Raw genomic sequence first — 19,824 nt, forward strand, 5'->3', positions numbered from 1 at the left:
GAAAAGGCAAAAAAGTTTTAAAAAAAGAATTATTTTGAGTCCTTTCCTCTATCTGTGATTTAAAAATGAAGGATTGCTTGAGAACAATTTAAGAAAATATTGAAGGAGAAAAATGAATAGAAATGGAAAAAATCAATAAATAGCTTTTAGGATTTATTATTCTAGAAAGGTGAGGAGAAGGTGATCTTGCTGTTTCAGTGGCAGGAAGAGGGGCTTGAGAAGGATGGAAAATTAGTGACAAAAATAACATTTGTGTTCCCTCTCTCCTCAGGGCTGTTGGAGTCATCACATATTTAAGGTAAATAAATCTTGGACACATTCCCTCAATAACCCTTTGTCCATCAAAGCCCTTCAGCACTTTCAAATGAGGGACTTCAGTGGAGCATTCAGTCCTCCCATAATAAAGAAAATTTATTTTGTGGTTTCCTCATTTCCTGGTTGCTCCTCACGAACATTGCAAGTCCCAGGCATCGAGCCCCTCAAGTATTTAAAAACCCAGTGTAAGCATTTGTGCTTCTATCATTTGAACAGAAAACAGAAACCTAAAACCTGTCTCCTTTCATTTTATGGTGTTCAATAAATAAGCCTCACGTGCAAGTCTCCATTTGCTGGGGAGAACGACAGGAAAACTCTCCTAAACATCCAGAACGGGGAAATTTCATGGACCATTCCTGATGTTGTTCACTTGAGTGAAGATGCAAAGGACTTCATGAAAGGGATCCTGCAGCAGCACCCCAAGTGAGTGCCCACCTGTGCCTCCCTCTGTTGGTGTCTCAGCAGCCACAGCCCAGCTCATCGTTTGGTTTGAAAAGGAGAAAGTTGAGTGAGATGTGCTGCATTTTTCCCTAATTCTTCTTTATTATTCCCTATTACCCAACCCACCACTCGGATATTTGCCAAATTGGCCTCTCCCTGGTGTGGTGATGTCTTTGCTCCCTGCCTCCCCCAGGCTGAGGAGTTTCTGGAATGACACAGATGAGTGGAAAGAGCACAGACTGGTACTGAGGGAATTAAATAACATTGACCACATTCATTAAGCAATTTCAAGTACAAAAGTTGGCTTGAAGGCATATTTACAGGCATTTGGTTTTAATTTCATTCCTACTCTTTCTGCCTGCTGCCAAAGCTATTTTCACTCTGGCCGCCTAAAGAGGCAAAGTCACTCTCAGAGATGCTCTGGACACTCTTGGGTTCCTGCAAAGAGCCAGGAGCTCTTCCTGAGCATCTGGGGGAGTGTCAGACTGAAAAAGGAGGATGTTTTCCCCTCAGGGGAAGGAAACCTTGAGTTGGAAGCTGCTGTTTGTCTTTTTTGTTCCTTTGCTCCAAATCAGCATCCCTGAGTGTACATGGGTGTCTGCATGCAGCAGAACCTTCAGGAAGATCAGCGATTGATGTTGGAGGGGATTTCCAACTAAAATATCAATCTGTTCTCTTACCAGATCCAGGCCAAGTGCTTTGGACTGTCTTTCCCACAAATGGTTCATGGTAAGTTTGTCCTTGTCCTCTATTAGTCAATTTTCCCTAAGATCCAATCTGAACCTCCCCGGTGCAACCTGAGGCCATTCCCTCTTGTTCTGTCACATCAGTACAGAAAGGAAGCTGGCCTTGCAGACCAAAGTTTATATTCCAAAGCCTTAAATCACTAAGGAAAAGAGTCAAAAATTGCTAACAGCAAAAATAATTTAATGACAGATATTGAACAGGTTCTGATTTAATCACTGAAAAGCTCATTTTGTCTGCAATTTAACTATGAAAGAACTGCAGCATTTGATCTACTGTAACTTTCCTAAATTAAACAATTGTGTAAAGAGAGAATTCTTTAAAAACCCCACAAAGACACCTCAAGAAATGAAATCAGTATTTTTTAACCAGTGGTTTTCCTCTCATTCCACCTGGCAGCACAACGTCCCTCTTGAAGCAGCCCATTTCATTAACACCAAACAGCTCAAATTCATTGTGGCTCGGAGCAAGTGGCAGGTGAGTTGCCCCTAATCTGTGTTGATTCTGTTTAGTTATATCTATTTTTAATTGCTGAATAATTTAATATTATAACTGATAATTTAATATCTGAACCTTCGAAAATCTTTTAGGCTAGAGCAGCTAGCTCAGCAGAGATCTGAGCGTGGCTGGGAGTTGGGAAAAAGCCCAGGAGAGATGGATGTGTCAGGAATTAATTATCTAGGGTTTTACTGCCTGGAATCCCATGCAGGAGCCTGTAAGACACAAGGTTGTGTCTAAGTTAGGTGCCCTCAGCTGCCTTTGCAATCAGAGCTGAATTACAGACAGGTGCCAAGAAAATGCCTCTTTTCCTGAAGTTCTCTCAAATAATTGGATTGATTGCCTTCTGAACATGCCAGTTTCTCTCTGCTGGCTGGAAGGAGAGGCCCAGCTTCAATTGAGATGCCCTACATGACAGAATTTAGAGCAGAGGAATCCCATCTCCTACTGTTCTGCTGCCTAAGTCACTGGAGGTTGTATTGCAAAGGATTTAAAGCTATTTACACCTGCGAGTCTCTCATCTGATGTTTTCCATCAAAAACTCCTTTCCATCTGTTTTGAGTGGCCAGATTGACTTTGGAAATCTCAAACAGAGTCCTGTTTTCTCCCAGTCACCAAAGCAAGTGTGTTCCCTGAAGTCAATTTAATGTCATGTCAATGAAGAGGAAGATTTGGAGAGAAAATGAGGCCTGGATTGGTAACATGTGCAGGGGGTGGCAGTGTCTAGTTAGACTCATGGGTGCAGGAGTTCATTTTGCTGTGTTTGCTTTCCATACTCTGACCATGTTCCCATCTTCTTCTGCTGTGTTGTGTTTCCTTCTCAGCGCTCCCTGATGTGCTACAAATCCATCCTGGTGATGAGGTCCATCCCAGAAATCCTGGAAAGGACCCACGACAACAGCTCCCTGGCCATCTCCAGACACCTCATTGAGGAAAGCACTTCATCTAGCACCAGTGGCTCCTCCTCAGACAACGAGAACTCAAATTTCCCCCAAAAGAAGCACTTCGGCTCCACCCCTGAACTGCACTTTCCCGTATTTGATGCCCCGAGCCATCCAGAGCCTCTGAAACGTGCGAGTGAACGGGAGCACTCCAAAAGCTCCATCCCTCCAGTAAAACCCATGAGGAGGAAATATGCCTCAGTGAAAGCTGAGGTGGGGGATAAATCACCCACAGAAAGCAAAGAGCTCATGGCAAGTATCTTACAGGAGAAAGAGGAGAGGCTCCTTCCCAGCCTTCGGGGAGAGCCATCCCAAAAAAGTATCGCTGCTGAGCCTTCATCCCTGAGGGCTTCCACAGAAAGCACATCACTTGTGCATCAGAAAGAAAAACCAGACACACCTTCATCTGAAAAGGACAGAGGTGAAGAGGCAGAGGATGGGGCAGAGAAGCCATCTGCCTTTGTTCCCAGGCAGAGTGTCATTAAAAGCACCTTCTACAGCCAAGCAACGGAGCTGCCTGCGAGGCCGCCTTCGTCACCAGGCAGGGAGTTCAGAAGGCACCTGGACAGAGCCAGGAGGACTTTCCGGAAGGCTGGCTATTCAAAGGTGCCCCTCAGTGGCCTCCGAGAACCCCTCCTTGAGCAGTTTGAACTGGAAGAAGAAGAAGAAGAAGGAGGAGATGATCGCAGAGAAGCTCTGCTGGGATCCTTGACCAAATCCGCGTCGTTTGACACGGCCAGGAAGCCCCCACACCCTGCCATTGCTGGTGGCAGCCGCAGCCGCTCCCTGGATGACTACAGGCTGAGATCCTCCAGATCCCTGAGGGAACAAGAGATTTTGGAGGAGGACTGTGATGTGTTGTCCCAGGAAAGCTGCCCTGAAGGCAGCGATCACTGCGATGTTTCTGCAAGGGCTGGCAAGGGATGTTCTGCAGGCCCGGCAGAGCAAGGGGACCTCAGGAGAGCCAGCAAGGATTGCTCAGGAGAGAAACCCTCTCCCTCCACACACTGTGAGGGGAATGGGTGCCCACCTGCTCTCATACAGCACGTAGAGGGACTTCCAGTGTCACCTCACAGGAGTGAGAATAAGAAGCGTTTATTGAAGAAGTCAAAAGCCACTGAGATTGAGGAGGACGCTGAACATTTGGAAGGGAAAAGCCCCATTCCAACTGCCCAGTGCTCAGATGTAACAGCACCATCAGCTGCAAAACATGAGAGCACAGAGGGTAAATCTGCCTCTGGCCATGCCTCTGACTCTGCTTTTCAGGAGGGCAAAGAGTCCATTTCAACCCTCACACATTCAGAAACCACCCCAAAGTCATCTCCTCTGAGTAAGGGAGGCGTCTGTCTGCCCCAGGAATCTGCTCCCACTGGCACCCACCCAGATCTAACAGGTGGAAGCTTGCTTGTCAAAAGGACAGCCCCAGCCCCACCTTGGAAAGACAAAAGGCAGAAAAACTCAGATGAAAAGACTTTGGCTCATGGCACTGCTGAATCTGAACCCATGGAGTATGAAAGCTATGCTGCTCCAACAGAACAAACAAAAATTGAATCACTTCCAGTATGTAAAGACAAAAGTGAGGAAATTCCTGGGAAAAGTGTTCCAGCAGCTACCGTCACTCTGGGCAAACAGCCAGGTACCCTCACAGCTGGTGAAGGTGTTCCTCAGAAGCTGAAGAGCCATAAAGACGTGAGATCTGCTGTCCTGGACGATGCAGACGCAGTTGTTACAGAAATCACTCCGCCATCAGCCCATGGTTATGAAAACCAAGCACACAAGAAGGCTCCTGTTCACTCAGACACAGCAGCAGCTGTCCTGAAGGGAGAGCAGCTTGCTGCTCCCAAAATCCCACCACCAGGATCAGCTCTGGTCTCTGATGGAGCACAGCAGGCTCTCAGCAAGGAGGAACTTGCTGCTTTGAGAAGTAAAACCTCAGCTGTCACAGGGGTTGTTTCCAGTTTGGCCCATGAAGGCGCTGAACCCCAGAAGGTTCCTGAAGGCCACAGCTCAGAGCCTGCTGCTCTGGAGAGCAGACACCCAGCCAGAGCTGCCTCCTCCCAAAGCACTGTGGCCCCTCAGGTCTGGGAGGGTGAAAATCAAGAACACCCAGAGGTGTCAGTTCACAGGGAGGTGAGATCTGTTGTGACAGCAAGTGGAAGGCGAGCAGCTGGACAAGCTGTGGCTGCTCCTTTCCCCAAGGCTGGACATGGGGTGCTTGAGCAGCACAGGGCTGGGATTTCAGATGGTCTGGAGAGTGGCAGTTCAGGTGCATTAACTTCTTCACAACCAGAAATTGCTCCAGCTGCAGCCTATGAACTGGTATATGAGGAATATCCAGAGGGTTATGGTGAGGATGGAGGCATTGCCTTAGAAAGTGGAAGAAGTGATGCTGGAGAAACTGCCCCACCGCTGCTCCGCAGGGATTACCATGGCCAGGAGCTGTCACACCACAGATCTTCTTTTTACAGTGATGAGGAGTCTGCTGTGCTGGAGGGCTTGGTGGATGAGATGGTTTCTCTCTCTGAGGAGATGGATGTTTGGGCAGAGTCAGTTTCTGGAGAGAAGGGAAGCAGGAGGCACATTTCTCCTCCCAGAGGGATGTCCTACAAAGGCAGCCAAGCACACATGGACGCCTCCTTCCCTTCTGTCCAACAGGGTGGAAGAGGAGAGGTCGCTGAGCAGGATGACCTTGCAGAACCCTGCCTTGCTGTGAGTGAGGAGCCAGGAGTCCTGGAAGAGCAGGGAGCACAGACAGTTCCTCATGAATGTGAGCACCTGGAGGACTTGGCATTTGAGACCTCCCCTTCCAGCCCAGAGAGCCTTTCCTCCACAGAGAGCTTGGACACTGCAAGAAGACACATCCCAGTGATCAAGGACACTGGCAAACACCCAGAAGTCTCTTTGGTGAAAATCAAAGACCTGTCAGATGAAACACCCAGTGTTGGCAGCGGCCCCCAGAAATTCGACATCTCAGAAGTGGAGCCTGCCTATTTGAATTTCTCAGATTTGTACGACATTGTCTATTTCCCATTTGAGTTTCTGAGCTATAAGAAGCCTTCACCCAAACCAGTTCCTAGAAGGTTCATGTTCCTTGGTGAAAGGGCAAGGTCCCCTCCTGCAGGACATCTCCATAAGGATAAAAGACTGTGCATCAGGGAGCAGGAAGACAAGAACAGGAACAACCGTTTGGAAATATCTGAGGATTCAAAGGCAGCTAACTTAGGCATGGGGAAAGGGGCAGAGAGCCATAAAGAAATGTATAGCTCCCAAAAGGACTCCAGTGGGAAGCAGAAAAGCTCCTTCCACAGCAAGCCTGGACTCTTTAAGCCTTATGCAAGGTCTCATTCAGTGGAGCAGTCAGTGGAGCAGAGTCTGAAGAAGAAAGTAAAAGCTTCTGTCGCCCACATTTCAAGAATCCTAAAAGGAAAGACATCTCCTGAGCCAGAGGAAGGTAATTATTTCCCTCAGTTCCTTTACAGATTTGCTGCCATAACTGGCCTCTGCTACAGCTGCCCTTTTTTCCCCTAGCATGTTTGAAGCTGTGGTTAGACCAGAATTACAAATCTGGCTGTGGCAGGTTCTGAATTCAGCAGTCTCCACCATCAAGTCTCTGTTACTGGCTGTCTTCAGTGGAGTCAGCTGGGTTAATCCACTGATGGAAGGGGCTCAAATTCCCTGTTTGAGGTGGCACAGAAGCAGAGCAGGGCTGGGCGATGCTTTCTTTGCTGCAGTTGTCATCTGACCATGGCAAATCCCTCAGGTTAAACTGACTGAGAGAAGCTGAAGTCACCCTGGTTACTGGACATGGGGATCTGTCCTTTCTTCTCTGCCATCCCTGGATATTCCCTGTTCTTCCAGGACACTGTTCTGTTTGCAGCAGCTGTCACAGACTTCTCTGTTAATCAAATGCTGGTTAGTAAGGGAACCTGTGACTATTTATGTGTGAAGGCAGGACTGTCACTGCAAATAGATGCCATGGGGAGAAGGGTGGCCTTGAATGACTTCTCATCCTTTCTCACAGCAGAGTTTGGTGAGCTGGGAAGTGAGGCAGCAGAAAAGGAGCTGTTAATAGGGGCTGAAGGATCTCTGAAGAGGAAATCAGCACTCCCTTCATTCAAGCTGCCAAGCCTCATCCCAAAGGAGAAAGGTATTGCTGTGGCAGGAGTCATTGGTTTGTTTTACCCTCAGAGGGTGATTCAGGAAAGAATTGCTTTATCCCTGACAAGTTTCCCCTTGGCTCCATCAGGAGCATTTTCTGAGGTCATGTTACTGTCCCAGCATTCAGCAGAGCCCAGACAGATACTGGGAAGGGCAGCTGGGGAGGCTGTGGCAACTGTGGGAGGCTGGCGGCCACTGTGGAGGAACACAGAAGAAAACCTGAATTCCCCCTTTCCCATGGAGATAGGAGCAGATTTAATGCTCTACAGGGTTTTTTCTTCTTCAATATCCATCTTTCATGTCTCCTTCTCTCTTCTTGTGTTGTCTCAATCAGAGAATCATTTAGTTGGCAAAGACCTCTAAGTTCACTGAGTCCAACCATTACCCCAGCACTGCCAAGGCCACCACTAAACCATGTCCCCAAGTGTCACACATCTGTTAAATCCCTCCAGGGTTGGTGATTCCTTGGGCATCCTCCTCCAGTCCTTGACAACACCTTCCATGAAGATATTTTCCCTAATACCCAAACTTAACCTCCCTTGAGGCAACTGGAGGCCATTTCCTCTTGTCCTGTTTGATCCCCTCATCCTCAAAATTCCATAATTCAGTTTTTCCCCCACATTTAGGTGTGACCAGAGGAAAACCCTTGATGTGACAGGGTCTCTCTCTGCTCTGAGCTGTTCTGCTGCTTTAGCTGTACCAGGGCTGGGCAATGCAGATATTCCCCATGGATTTTCCAAGATCCATCTGGCCTGTCACATTACACCCATGGGTGAACAGGGTTCCTTCACCTGTGCGCTCTGTGCCCGCGGGATTCTTCAAATGGTGGTCAAAGGAACGGGACACCATGAACCAGAAAGGTTCTTGAGCCCATTAAAAATGCTCTCTCATGTCCTGCAGGGATTTATATTTGTACCAGGGCTGGGCAATGCAGTGGATTTTTCAAGATCCATCTGGTCTGTCACACCCATGGGTGTACAGGGTTCCTTCACCTGTGTGCTCTGTGCTCAGGGCATTCTCCAAATGGTGGTCAAAGGAATGGGACACCATGAACCAGAAAGGTTCCTGGCCCCATTAAAAATGCTTTCTGATGTCCTGCAGGGATTTATATTTGTACCAGGGCTGGGCGATGCAGATATTCCCCATGGATTTTCCAAGATCTATCTGGTCTGTCGCACCCATGGGTGAACAGGGTTCCTTCATCTGTGTGCTCTGTGCTCTGGGCATTCTCCAAATGGTGATCAAAGGAATGGGACACTATGAACCAGAAAGGTTCTTGACCACATTAAAAAAGCTTTCTGATGTTCTGCAGAAATTTGTTTTCCACCAAGCCCTCCAGGCCATCCTGAATCCCCCTTTCCCTCCTCTCTGCAGCCCCGTCGTTCACTGAGGAGCTCACGGACCAGGCTGCGGCTGCCGGACAGTGCGTGACGCTCTCGTGCCGGACTGCACCTCACTCCTCCCTGCACATCAGCTGGTTCAGAGGTGACACTGCCATCCCTCCAGAGAGCCCCTGACCCTCAGGACAGGGCCTACAATTACCCCTGTATAAATTGCAGGGTATTTATCTCCCCCATCTCTGCTTTCCAGATGGGAGACCTGTCCAGAGCAGCAGCCGGATCCTCATCTCCTCCACACTCAAACACTTCCAGCTGTTAACAATTCTCTCTGTTAATGCTGAGGATTTTGGTATTTACACCTGTGTGGCCACAAACTCTCTGGGCTCAGCATCCACCTCTTGTGTCATAAGAAAAGCAGGTGAGAGAAGGAGTAGCTATAGAAATAGGTATTTAAGTAATTTTGTCCCCAAAAATGTAACCTATCAATACCTTGGAGATGAGATTTCTTCACATGGGTGAAGAAAGAGAGAGAGAGAAGAAGATCTCTCCCTTGCTGTGGTCCACAGCCTGTGCAGGGTTCATTCCCTCTTCTTCACTCTTTATTTTCTCTCCTGGATTAAGAGCAACTCCAAGATAAAATCTTAATACTGAGTTTAAATCAGAGATGGCAAAATTGCTGTTCCACTAGCTGTGTGTATATATACGTATACATAAAAAACATTTACATGTTTTATATATATATAAATAATATGTGCAGCTGAGACATGCTGGGTGTAGAGTTTTGTATCATAGAGTGCTGCTGTTAACACTCATGGGCTTTGTGCCCCCTCTCCACAGAGGTTCCCCCCAGCCCTCCACCCCCTGACATCGTGGAGGTCTACAAGGATGGAGTGCAGGTGGTTTGGAAACCTGTGGAAACCAACACCCCTGTCCACTACAGTGTCCAGTGCAAGACTGAAGGTAAAGTGCTGTCCTTATGCTTTGCAAGGGACATCTTGGTTTGTATGATCTCTTCACCAGCTGAAAATTTTATTGTTATTCAGAAACAGCTTGATTTAACTCCTCAGTTTAGAGTTATAATGGGATTCATACAGGTATCATTTAACAATCTAAAAGTTAGGAGTTGTGTTGGTTAAATCAGCCTGGAATTTGCATATTCATACCTAGGCTTTGCTAAAGTGTGAATCAAGCAAGGCTGTGTGAAAGCTACAACCAAAAAGTGAGCAGCTACAGGAGAAAATGCCTGGTCTGATATAATCGGATATAAACTCTGAGTAATCTGACAAAATGAGACACTAATGAAACAACATCATCCCAGGCTCAGGTTTTCTGTACAGTCTTGGAGAAAGATGATTTATCAAACAGGCAATTTATCCTCTGCTGAACAGCTGTGCTTTCTATTCCTATTGACTGTGGAGGAGGCTTAGGGCAAAGAGCCAGGACAAAATAACCAAAGTTTGACAAAACTGCATCACCCCTTTGATATTCTCTTTTGAGGCTTGGTCCAGAGGCTGGTGAAAGTCAGTGGATCATTTAATCATGGAATGGTTTGGGTTGGAAGGCACCTTAAAAACCATCTAATGCCAGCCCTCCATCCATGGGCAGGGACACCTTCCACCATCCCAGGGTGATCCAAGCCCTGTCCAGCCCGGCCTTGGACACTGCCAGGGATCCAGAGGCAGCCACAGCTTCTCTGGGAACCTGTGCCAGGGCCTCACCACCCTCAGAATAATAAATTCTTCCTGACATTTAATCTAAGTCTCTCACAATTTAAAGCCCTTCCCACTCATCCTGTCACTATCTGCCCTTGTCAAAAGTGGATGTTTTCCTGTTTAGTAGCAAAAGCTTTGTATCAAATCCCCAAGGCTGTTCTGTCTCTCTTGGGGTGGATTTGCTGTTGTTATTATGAGTGTGATAGCAATTCCTGCTGCAGCCACACAAACACAGCCTGGATTCTGCTGCTCCCTGTTCCTTCACTAATTCTCCAAACAAACAAACAAACAAACAAACAAACACACAAACCCTCCCTTCTGGATTAGCATGGGCAGCAGCTTTCTGCCCTTTCCCTCTGGAGCTGGTGTGAGTCACTTTCCCTCCAACACCACTTTCTTTGTCATTATTCCTTTTGACACAACTGTAGGAGAGATTTTGGGGAGGATACAAACACAAGTTCTTCCAATTAGGAAGGAAAATGGGGAACAGCATCTATATTTTCCACTGCGTTCTGTTTATTTGGCAGGAACTTGCAAAATCTTGCTCTCCTGAACACAGGAGGATTAAGATAGTCAGGAATAAATTCCTTTTTTATCTATTATTTGAAAACAGGCTTTTCTATGCTGCTTCTGCACATATTTTTCTCAATTTCTAATCTCTATCTGCTCCTTCTTGCACAAAGAGCCCCCCATTCAACCATTACCCTGTAAAATCATTGATACCTTGGGTTTGGGTGGGGAATTGCTGCTTATCCAATGGTTTGAGGCTCTTTGCCAGATTTTTTTTGAATGGAAGGATGGGTTTAATCTCAGGCAGTTGCAGGGAGTTGGGTTCAGCCTTGAGCACAGAGGGCACAGCATCATGTGGGAGGAATGCTGATTAAATGTTTGCTGGGAATTTTCTCCTTCCTAACTTAGTCCCACGAATAATGAGTCCAGAATGCACTTAGAATTCCAGTTCCATGAGAAATCATCTGAGTTTCATAAAAACTGAGTAAAAATCCCCATGCTTCAAACACTGGGTTTGCTGGGATGGTGTTAGCGGATGGTTCTGTCCAGGAATCCTGCACCGCATGGTCTCAACTAGATTTAAGACAGAGCCAACAGGAAAAAAAAAAAAAATTAATTATGTTTTGTTTGGAGTTCTTGATGTATATTTCCAGTAGAGTTTGGTGACATTAATTAGATAAAGAGAAAAAATACAGGAAAATGTCACCTTTCCTCTGGAACAATATTGGCACAATTTGGAATTATCAGATATGAACCAACTAATTTTAGAAAAGGTAGAGCCCCAAAGTTGGCCAAATTGGTTTCTTTACATTCCCAGCACATAAAGCTGGTGGGGAAAAAGAAAAATGGGGAAAAAAAAACACAACAAAACCCCAAATCTCTAAAAAACCTCCAAGCCATAGTGACCACCTTAAAATGAATCCTGATTTCTTTTCTCTCTGTTCTTGGTTCAGATGGGGAGTGGACAACTCTTGCTTCTGACATCACTGACTGCTGCTACTATGCCAGAAATCTCCCCCAGGGCTTCATCTACAGCTTCAGGACAGCCTGCAGCAGCAAGGCAGGGATGGGCCCCTACAGTGACCCCTCTGCCAAAGTGGCAATCACTGCCAAGGATCAGACGGGTAAGACCAAACACCAAGAAAACTTTGGGATTTTCCTGCACCAAACCCGCTGCATCTTTTTAGTTGTTGACCCAGAAGCCAAGAGAAGTGAATCAAGGCCAATTCCACTTGGCTCAGGGTTGTTCAGGGCTTTTGCATCTAAAATTAAATTATTTTCTAATTATTTTCTAGTTCTGGACACAGGGGAATAGGTAAAAACATATTAAAAAGCTCAATAACATAACATCGTGTAAATATAAACAATCTGTAACTATATACTATTTAATATGATAAAATATGAAATTTAATAAAAAATAAATATATATTATTTAATAAAATAATCTATATTAAATTTAATAATAAAATAACAACCTGGGAGCTGTAGATTACCTGTTGAAGAGACAGTTTTGATTTGAGATTATGAGGAAATAGGTCTTGTACAAAAAATGTTTTACTGGAGGCATTTATCTACTGATACAGATCTTGCACTGGTGAAAACTCTGGACTTGCTTATATTACAGACTAAATCCTAAATTCAGTAGTTAACTTGTCTATTCTGGAGTCTTCCATTAGGAATTATTGTCCTTCTGTGGTGAATTTTCCAGCTGTATTTTGTCTCTGAAGTATAGAAATCTTGATTTACTATTTTTGTCACCCTTTTTACTACTTTGTACTGCACACATGTTTTTAAAATTAAGAGATCCATGGCTCCACAGCAAACAGATCCTCATGGCAAAGGAAATGTCCCTTCTGTAAAGAGACAGAAGGATGCTCTAGCTGGAATTTCCTCCCAATGGAGAGGATTGCTCTGTAAGAATCAGTTCACAGAGATATTTTTAACTCACCCCAAGTCCTCTGCTTTCCTTTTTCTCAGGATTTCTTATCATATCTCAGCTCTTCCAACCAGATGCTTTAAAGGGATGCTTTAGCATTTCAGGGAGTGCTTGGACACAACCAAACACCAGAACCAGAGCAACAAGTTCCAGCTGAAATGTCCAACCACAATTTTTCTAATTGCTTCTAATTTCTAATTAGAGTTTCTAATTTCTTGTCACGTTTTACCATATCCTGAGGATTTGCTGTGTGAGAAAATAAGAATCAGTGGCTAAAAGGTTTGATACCATAGCACACAACAAAGAATCCATCTCATTCCGTCTGCAGTGTCCACATCAGGGAATTTGGGGGTGGACAGAGCAGAATCTGCTACATTCCAATAGCAGTGGGTGCTATATTCCAATACATATTCCAATAGCAGCTGGAACACAGAGTCCCCTGGAGAAAGTTCTGCTTGTTGTTGTTCAGAGATAGCAGGGGAGACTCAGACAGGCTCCAGTTTCCACACAGAGCTGCTTTCCCATGTGAAGCTGTTTTCCCTTTCCCCCTGCAGAGCCTCGTGCTGCCACACAGGAGTCCCCATCAGCTGCCCCTGAGGAAGAGAGTGAAGTGATCTCACCTCCTGAGCCCTTCCCAACCTACCAGACCTACGCCTTCCAAACTGAGATCAAAAGGTAGAGAACCCAACTGAGTTCTTAATGCCCCAGAGGGAAATCCCACATGTGATGGAGCAGCTCTCCTACAAAGAAAGGCTGAGAAAATCGGGGTTGTTCAGCCTGGAGAGGACAAACTTCAGGGTGACCTAACTGCACTTTCCAGTACCTGAAGGGACCGTACAAGAAAGGAGATTTCCATAAGGAGATTTAGAGACAGGACAAGGGGATGGCTTCAAAGTGAATGAGAGTTGGTTTAGATTAGGTATTAGGAAAAAAAATTTTCCCTGTGTGTGGTGGTGTTCACAGGGGTCTTAGGATGAGGGAAGAGACGAGGATCTGACTCCATGTTTCAGAAGGCTTGATTTATTATTTTATGATATATATTATATTAAAACTATACTAAAAGAATAGAAGAAAGGATTTCATCACAAGGCTGGCTAAGAATAGAAAAGGAATGATAACAAAGGCTTGTGACTGACTGAGACAGTCCAGACAGCTGGACTGTGATTGGCCATTAATTAAAAACAACCACATGGGCCCAATCACAGATGCACCTGTTGCATTCCACAGCAGCAGATAATCAATGTTTACATTTTGTTCCCGAGGCCTCTCAGACTCTCGGGATAAAACATCCTAAGGAAAGGATTTTTCATAAAACATGTCTGTGACACCTGTGAGGGTGGGGAGGCCCTGGCACAGGCTGTGGCTGCCTTGTCCCTGGAAGTGCTCAAGGCCAGGCTGTTTTACCACCCTTAATGTAAAAAAATACTTCTTCCTGATATCTAGTCTAAATCAACCCTCCTTTAGTTTAATGCCATCTCCCCTTTTCCTGTCACAACAGATGTGCTGGGCAGGGGGCAGCCAATTGATTTATCATTAAATGAGCCCAGGGCTAACAGTATTTCTTGTCCTTGCTGCACCAATCTTTGCAGACACAGAAAGACACTGATTTCTGTTGGCAACAGGGGTAGTTCTCTTGCTCTCTCCTTTCTCTCCAGAGGAGTTAAGCTGTCACTCCTGTAATTTAAAGTGACTGTACAGAATAAAGACACAGGAGGATGTGCAAACTGTGACAGTAGATGCAATAACTCCCCGCCAGGCACAGATGAAAAGCACAGCACGGGATCCTGGTGGTTTTAAAGGACAGGAGAGAAGCTAAACGTGCCTTTGTGTTCTTTGCACCAGGGGCCGGTTCAGCATTGTCCGGCAGTGCCGGGAGAAGGTGAGCGGCAAGACTCTGGCTGCTAAAATCATCCCTTACTGGCAAGAGGACAAGCAGGCTGTGCTGCTGGAGTACCAGGTGCTCAGGAAGCTCCACCACACCAACATAGCCCAGCTGAAGGGTGCCTATGTCAGCCCCAGGCATCTGGTGCTGATCCAGGAGATGTGTGTGGGGCCAGAGCTGCTCCACTCCTTGGCACTACGGTAAGAACATGAGGGAAGAGCTTTCCAGTCAGGGCTGCTGTTGGGAGGAAGATACCTGTTGGTTCCTCCTGACAAACTGGATCATCCCTCTCCATCTCCTCCTCTGTGCTGTCATTGTGCACAGGATTTGTAAAGTGTTTGTTCTGCATCTTCTTGTCAGATTAAAAAATTACTGGAATTTCCTAGAGAGGTACAACTCAGGGCCACCCAGCGGAGATGCTGAAAGCAGTTTACAGTGGTTGATATGAAACTATTGATGCCTTGTGCAGGCTGCCCTAGAACAGAGGCTGGACAGAGCTAAAGAATAAAGCAGGGATTTATTCAAAGGCCTCCATGGCTGCACCTTGGGCAGCACCAGAGCCCAGCCAGGGCTGCACCCAAGATGAACCAAAATGGCCCCAAAATGCACGAGCGCTCCCGGGGTCTCTCCCTGGGATCAGCTCTGCTCCATTTGCACCTTGCAGTTCATTGTCCCATTCCAGCTTTAGCCCAGGCAGTCCCACCCTGCTTGTTTTTCTCTCTCCAGCCCACGGTGTTTGTGCTCTGGGGCTGAGATTTGGCTCATTTGTCCTTGGTGCCCAGCTGGAGCAGGAATTGTTTTGTCTCCCTGCTCTGTGCACAGAGCTCACCATGCCCTGATGTGAAGCTCAGACCCACACATTAAAGCAGCACAGAATGTGAAAAATACAAAAGTTAAACCTGAGGCATCACTGTCTCCCATAATGTGATACATGTAAGGTTTCCTTACACCAACACCTGTTAACCCCAGCACCATGACATGGAGGTTACTGAGGGTCAGGAAGATTCATTGTGGCACAAAATGGATCTGCTGAAATCCTGTGATTAAAAAAGAGGGAATTGTGGGCATCAATTCAGAGATCAATTAAGATATCCATGGCCCCACAGCAAACATATCCTCATGACAAAGGAAATGTCCCTTCTGTAAAGAAACAGAAGGATGCTCTAGTTGGAATTCCCTCCCAATGGAGAGGAGGAAAAATCTGCTTTCTCTCTTTCAACTCTACAACATCCTGTTGTTGCATCTGTAAACCTGACTCACAGGATGGACCAGCCTCTCCACACAGAGCTGATTTGCTAAACTAGAGTTGTTTCTTCTTGACTCTCAAGGGTCTGATGGGATCAGACACCTAGGGGAGGGTGACAGTGGGTGTAGAAAGGCATTTCTGGGCATGCAGACAGGACACCTGTGTTTTCTATCCCCTTTCTCTCACCAGGACATCATACTCAGAGGTGGAGGTCCGAGACTACCTGTGGCAGATCCTCAGTGCCACTGAGTACCTCCATGCACACAACATCCTGCACCTGGACCTCAGGTCTGAGAACATGATCATCACCGAGCCCAACCTGCTGAAACTCCTGGATTTTGGCAATGCACAGTTCTACACACCAGACAAATTTATTACCATGGATAAATGCTCGGACTATGTGGAGACCATGGGTGAGTAGAGCTCAGTGACAGCAACCTGGGGCTTATCTGGAATCTGTGATAAACAGAAAGACACAAACATTGGTCAGGGCAGCAGGTGGACTCAGCAAGAAAAGCCTTCTAGGAGCTGCTCTCCAGTGACAGTGTGAGTCTGTGGGAGCAGTAAATGGTGACAGGTGTCCCACTATCAGCTCACAGCAATGCCACCCTGGCTGGCACCCGTGTGTCCATTTATCCAGGGATAAAGCATTGCTGCCATCTGCCCAGAGGTTCTCATGATTTCACTGCAATCAGCATCCATGTGGAAGCTCCTCAACCAGCTCCCTGTCCTGGCAGCTGCCTCTTCTTCCCTCTTGGGAAGGCAGCAAAGCATGAGAGTATCCACTGCCTTTGTGCTGCTCTCAGTGTGTTGGAGAGGAGCTTGCCTCACACAAGTTTACTTTTCCAGCTCCAGAACTGCTGACAGAGCAAGGAGCCCTTCCCCAGACTGATATTTGGTCCATTGGAATCACAGCCTTCATCATGTGAGTCCATTGATTGCTGTGCTGTTATTGGCTTTAAAATTACAGTTTCAGTTTTTAAATCACAGCCTTCATCACGTGAGTCAGTTGATTGTTCCCTACCCTGTGAGTGGCTTTAAAATCAGTTTCATAGAGTTAATCTCAGCTGTGCCCCTCCTTTGGCAATGCCATGGAAAGCTGAGGGATGGAGGGGATGGATGGGCAACCTGTGCCAGGGCCTCACAGGGAAGAATTTCTTCCCAATATCTAATCTAAAGTTCTTTTCTTTTAATTTAAAACTGTTCATCCTTGTTCTGCCACTACAAGCCCTTATCCAAGGTCCATCTTGGAGGCTCTCTTGGAGCCCCTTTAGGCACTGGAATGGGCTCTGAGGTCTCCCTGAAGCCTTCTCCAGGATGAACAATCCCAATTCTCTCAGTTTTTCCCCAAATGAGAGGTGCCCCATCTTTCTGCTAACCTCAGTGGCCTCCTCTGGACTCGCTCCAACAGCTCCACATCCTCCTCATGCGGCCACCCTAGAAAATAAACTACTCAAACTCTAATTAAGTCTAATAGTTTATAAAAACATTGGTCTTGTAAGCCAAAGATTGAAGACTAAACCCCTTCTTAGAGTTACCCCACCACCCTATCTCAGGAAGAAAAGATTCAAACCCTCATTTCCAACTCTCAAAGCTGGCATTTTTAACTAAACTACTTCCTGACCCTTCCACTAAATCACCCCCTGAGACAGCCCCCACACAAGCTCCAACACCACAAATAAAGTCAACAACAATCCTCAATTTTGTCAGCTGCTGGGAGATGGACGCAGCTTCATGTTTTCAATTCCCTCCTCCTGGGGCAGGTTGAGTGCCAACTACCCCATCAGCTCGGATGTGCCCTGTGAGTTCCTGAGAACAGCCAGGAAGGGGAAGCTGAAGCTGGCGCGGTGCTACGCGGGTCTGTCCGGGGGAGCAGTGTCCTTCCTGCAGAGCACTCTGTGTGCAAACCCTTGGTAAGAGGCTGCCTGTCCTCCCAGCACGTCCTGGGTGTTGCCCCTTCTCTCTATTTGCGAGGATTCTCCTGTCATGGATATATTTTCTGAAAAATCCTTTGCTAGGATTTGTTTCTCCAGAGAGTCTGAGCCAGCTGACTGTGATTGGCCATTAATTAAAAACAACCACACGAGACCAATCAAAGATGCACCTGTTGCATTCCACAGCAGCAGATAATCATTGTTTACATTTCGTTTCGGAGGCCTCTCAACTTCTTAGGAGAAAAATCCTCTCAAAATGATTTTACATAAAATATGTCCATGACAGCCTCCCCATGCACCACAGACCCCCCATGACTGACTCCTCACCTCTGTCTGTCCTAGGGGAAGGCCCTCAGCCTCCGAGTGCCTCCAGAGCCCCTGGCTGCAGGAGACAGGTCTGGACAACAGGCAGCAGGCACTGGTCACCTTCCCCACCACCAAACTGAGGAATTTCCTCATGGAACGGGAAAAGAAGAGGGGCCTGCTGTGCTCCAAGTATGGCCTCATGATTGCACAGTGACGTGGATGTGGTGACAGATGGGAATCACCTCCCTGTGCCCTCCTGCACCGGGTGTTTGGTACCAAACCCTCCTACCAACCCCACTGTGTTCTGTCCGTGTGTCCTTCCTGCCACAAGCTGTTTCTGTGACTTGTGGGGGGCAATGGGACACTGGACAGTGAAGGCAGCAAACCCAACAGTGACCTTGTAATGTGCAGATTTTGTACCACTGAGAGACTTTGCCAGTTTGAAGCTGAGCTGCTCTTCCCTGGGGAGCAGGGACACATCCACTGGGAGATGTGGCAGCAGTGTCCCTGGCAAAGGCTGAGTGTTTTAATTCTTTTTAAAAATCCTGAAATGTCATGTTCCTCTTTGACCTTCACACCCTGCTTTCCTCTGCAAAGGATGGTGTTGGCTGTGTCATTGCTTTGTACTCATAACTTCAGTGTTCCTTTGAGTTTCTCTGCAGTGATTGATGTATCCCTCAATTTCCCATATGAGCAGCAGAAAGAGGCTTTCTCAGAGCTGTGTCTGGCTGTGTTTAGAGGAAGGAGAACAGGAAAATAGCTCCTAATGCCTTAAAGTTCAATACTAAAAGTGAGGCTGTTTATCCAGGGATGCTCTTTCCCAACAAGTTTAACCCATATTGTTCCAAACCTGAAAGATGGAGCATCATGACTCCTTCCCTTGCTGAGCATGTAAAGCAGGAATTGTGACTGAGAGCAAAGGAGCTTTCCCTGTGCTGTGGAGAGCAGGCACCAACTCAATAGATTGTAAAATTTGGAATGCTGAAGTGCTAGAAGAGAGAAACCCAAGGGCTTAGGGCCAGACTCCATTCTCAGTTCTCTGGGAGGAGAGCTGGGTTAGACAAGACAGACACTGCAATGAGGGCTGCCCCCCCAAAAAACCTTTCAGGACTCTGGATCCTGTCCAATTTAACTTCTCTCACAAATCCAGTCAGGTTTTTGTTGGCACAGGCTGGTTCTTTGCTCTTGCTGGTGCACTTTGGGATGGAAAGGTCAGTGCCAGGGAAAAACCTATCTAAACATAAAAAACATAATTATAGATTAACTCACTTGGAGTTTTCATGCTCTTCCATATATTAATTATTTTCTTTCTTGCTTCTCACAATTGCATGCATTTGAGCATGTCTGAGCTCTTTTATAGACTCAACACTGTTTGGTTAAATAAACCATTCTGACAAGCAAATAAAGCCACATTTTTCTGCTGAATCATTGTTGTTACTTTTACATTCCTTCCTCAATCCCAATCCACATTTGTGCAGCACACATCCCTCAACTCTGACCTGGGCTCTTTGTGATAACCTGCATACCCTGTATTAGCTAGGAACCACTTCCATGCAGGACATCCACATGAAAAATCCTTTTCTGGAGCTTTGGAAGGAGGACATCACCTGGGCAGGATGTGATGATGGCTCTGAGCTGCCCAGCTACCCCAGGGAATTCCTGGGCATGGTTTGGAGCTTACATTAACCAGAATGTGAAAAGGGCTTCAGATGGATGACAAAAAAATAGGTGAGAGCTGCAGCTGGAGCATGGAAGGAGTGAAAAGGTGCTGGAATTGCTAATGGAAATATCAGCAGTTGCAGTCAAGCCTTGCAGGTAGTTTTTTTCCTTGGTCCTGCCACAACTGCTTGATAGTTTCTGC

The 19,824-nt window shown here is 46.5% G+C and overlaps 1 protein-coding gene across 1 annotated transcript in view; it reads left to right on the forward strand.

Annotated features, from left to right (window-relative positions):
* Positions 1 to 19,388, forward strand: part of LOC134429008 (obscurin-like) — a 29,823-nt gene extending 10,435 nt beyond the window's left edge. Inside the window, exons 13-28 of the mRNA XM_063176117.1 lie at positions 272 to 298; positions 586 to 738; positions 1,440 to 1,485; positions 1,900 to 1,977; positions 2,823 to 6,390; positions 6,961 to 7,086; positions 8,472 to 8,582; positions 8,688 to 8,855; positions 9,275 to 9,397; positions 11,613 to 11,783; positions 13,150 to 13,270; positions 14,438 to 14,677; positions 15,913 to 16,136; positions 16,573 to 16,648; positions 17,487 to 17,636; positions 18,000 to 19,388. Coding sequence (XP_063032187.1) covers positions 272 to 298; positions 586 to 738; positions 1,440 to 1,485; positions 1,900 to 1,977; positions 2,823 to 6,390; positions 6,961 to 7,086; positions 8,472 to 8,582; positions 8,688 to 8,855; positions 9,275 to 9,397; positions 11,613 to 11,783; positions 13,150 to 13,270; positions 14,438 to 14,677; positions 15,913 to 16,136; positions 16,573 to 16,648; positions 17,487 to 17,636; positions 18,000 to 18,177 — 5,560 coding nt within the window. The 3' untranslated portion in view covers positions 18,178 to 19,388. The remainder of the gene's footprint in view (positions 1 to 271; positions 299 to 585; positions 739 to 1,439; positions 1,486 to 1,899; positions 1,978 to 2,822; positions 6,391 to 6,960; positions 7,087 to 8,471; positions 8,583 to 8,687; positions 8,856 to 9,274; positions 9,398 to 11,612; positions 11,784 to 13,149; positions 13,271 to 14,437; positions 14,678 to 15,912; positions 16,137 to 16,572; positions 16,649 to 17,486; positions 17,637 to 17,999) is intronic.
* The last annotated feature ends 436 nt before the right edge of the window (positions 19,389 to 19,824 follow it).

This window comes from Melospiza melodia, chromosome 1 (assembly GCF_035770615.1).
Source record: "Melospiza melodia melodia isolate bMelMel2 chromosome 1, bMelMel2.pri, whole genome shotgun sequence".
Taxonomy (NCBI): Eukaryota; Metazoa; Chordata; class Aves; order Passeriformes; family Passerellidae; genus Melospiza; species Melospiza melodia.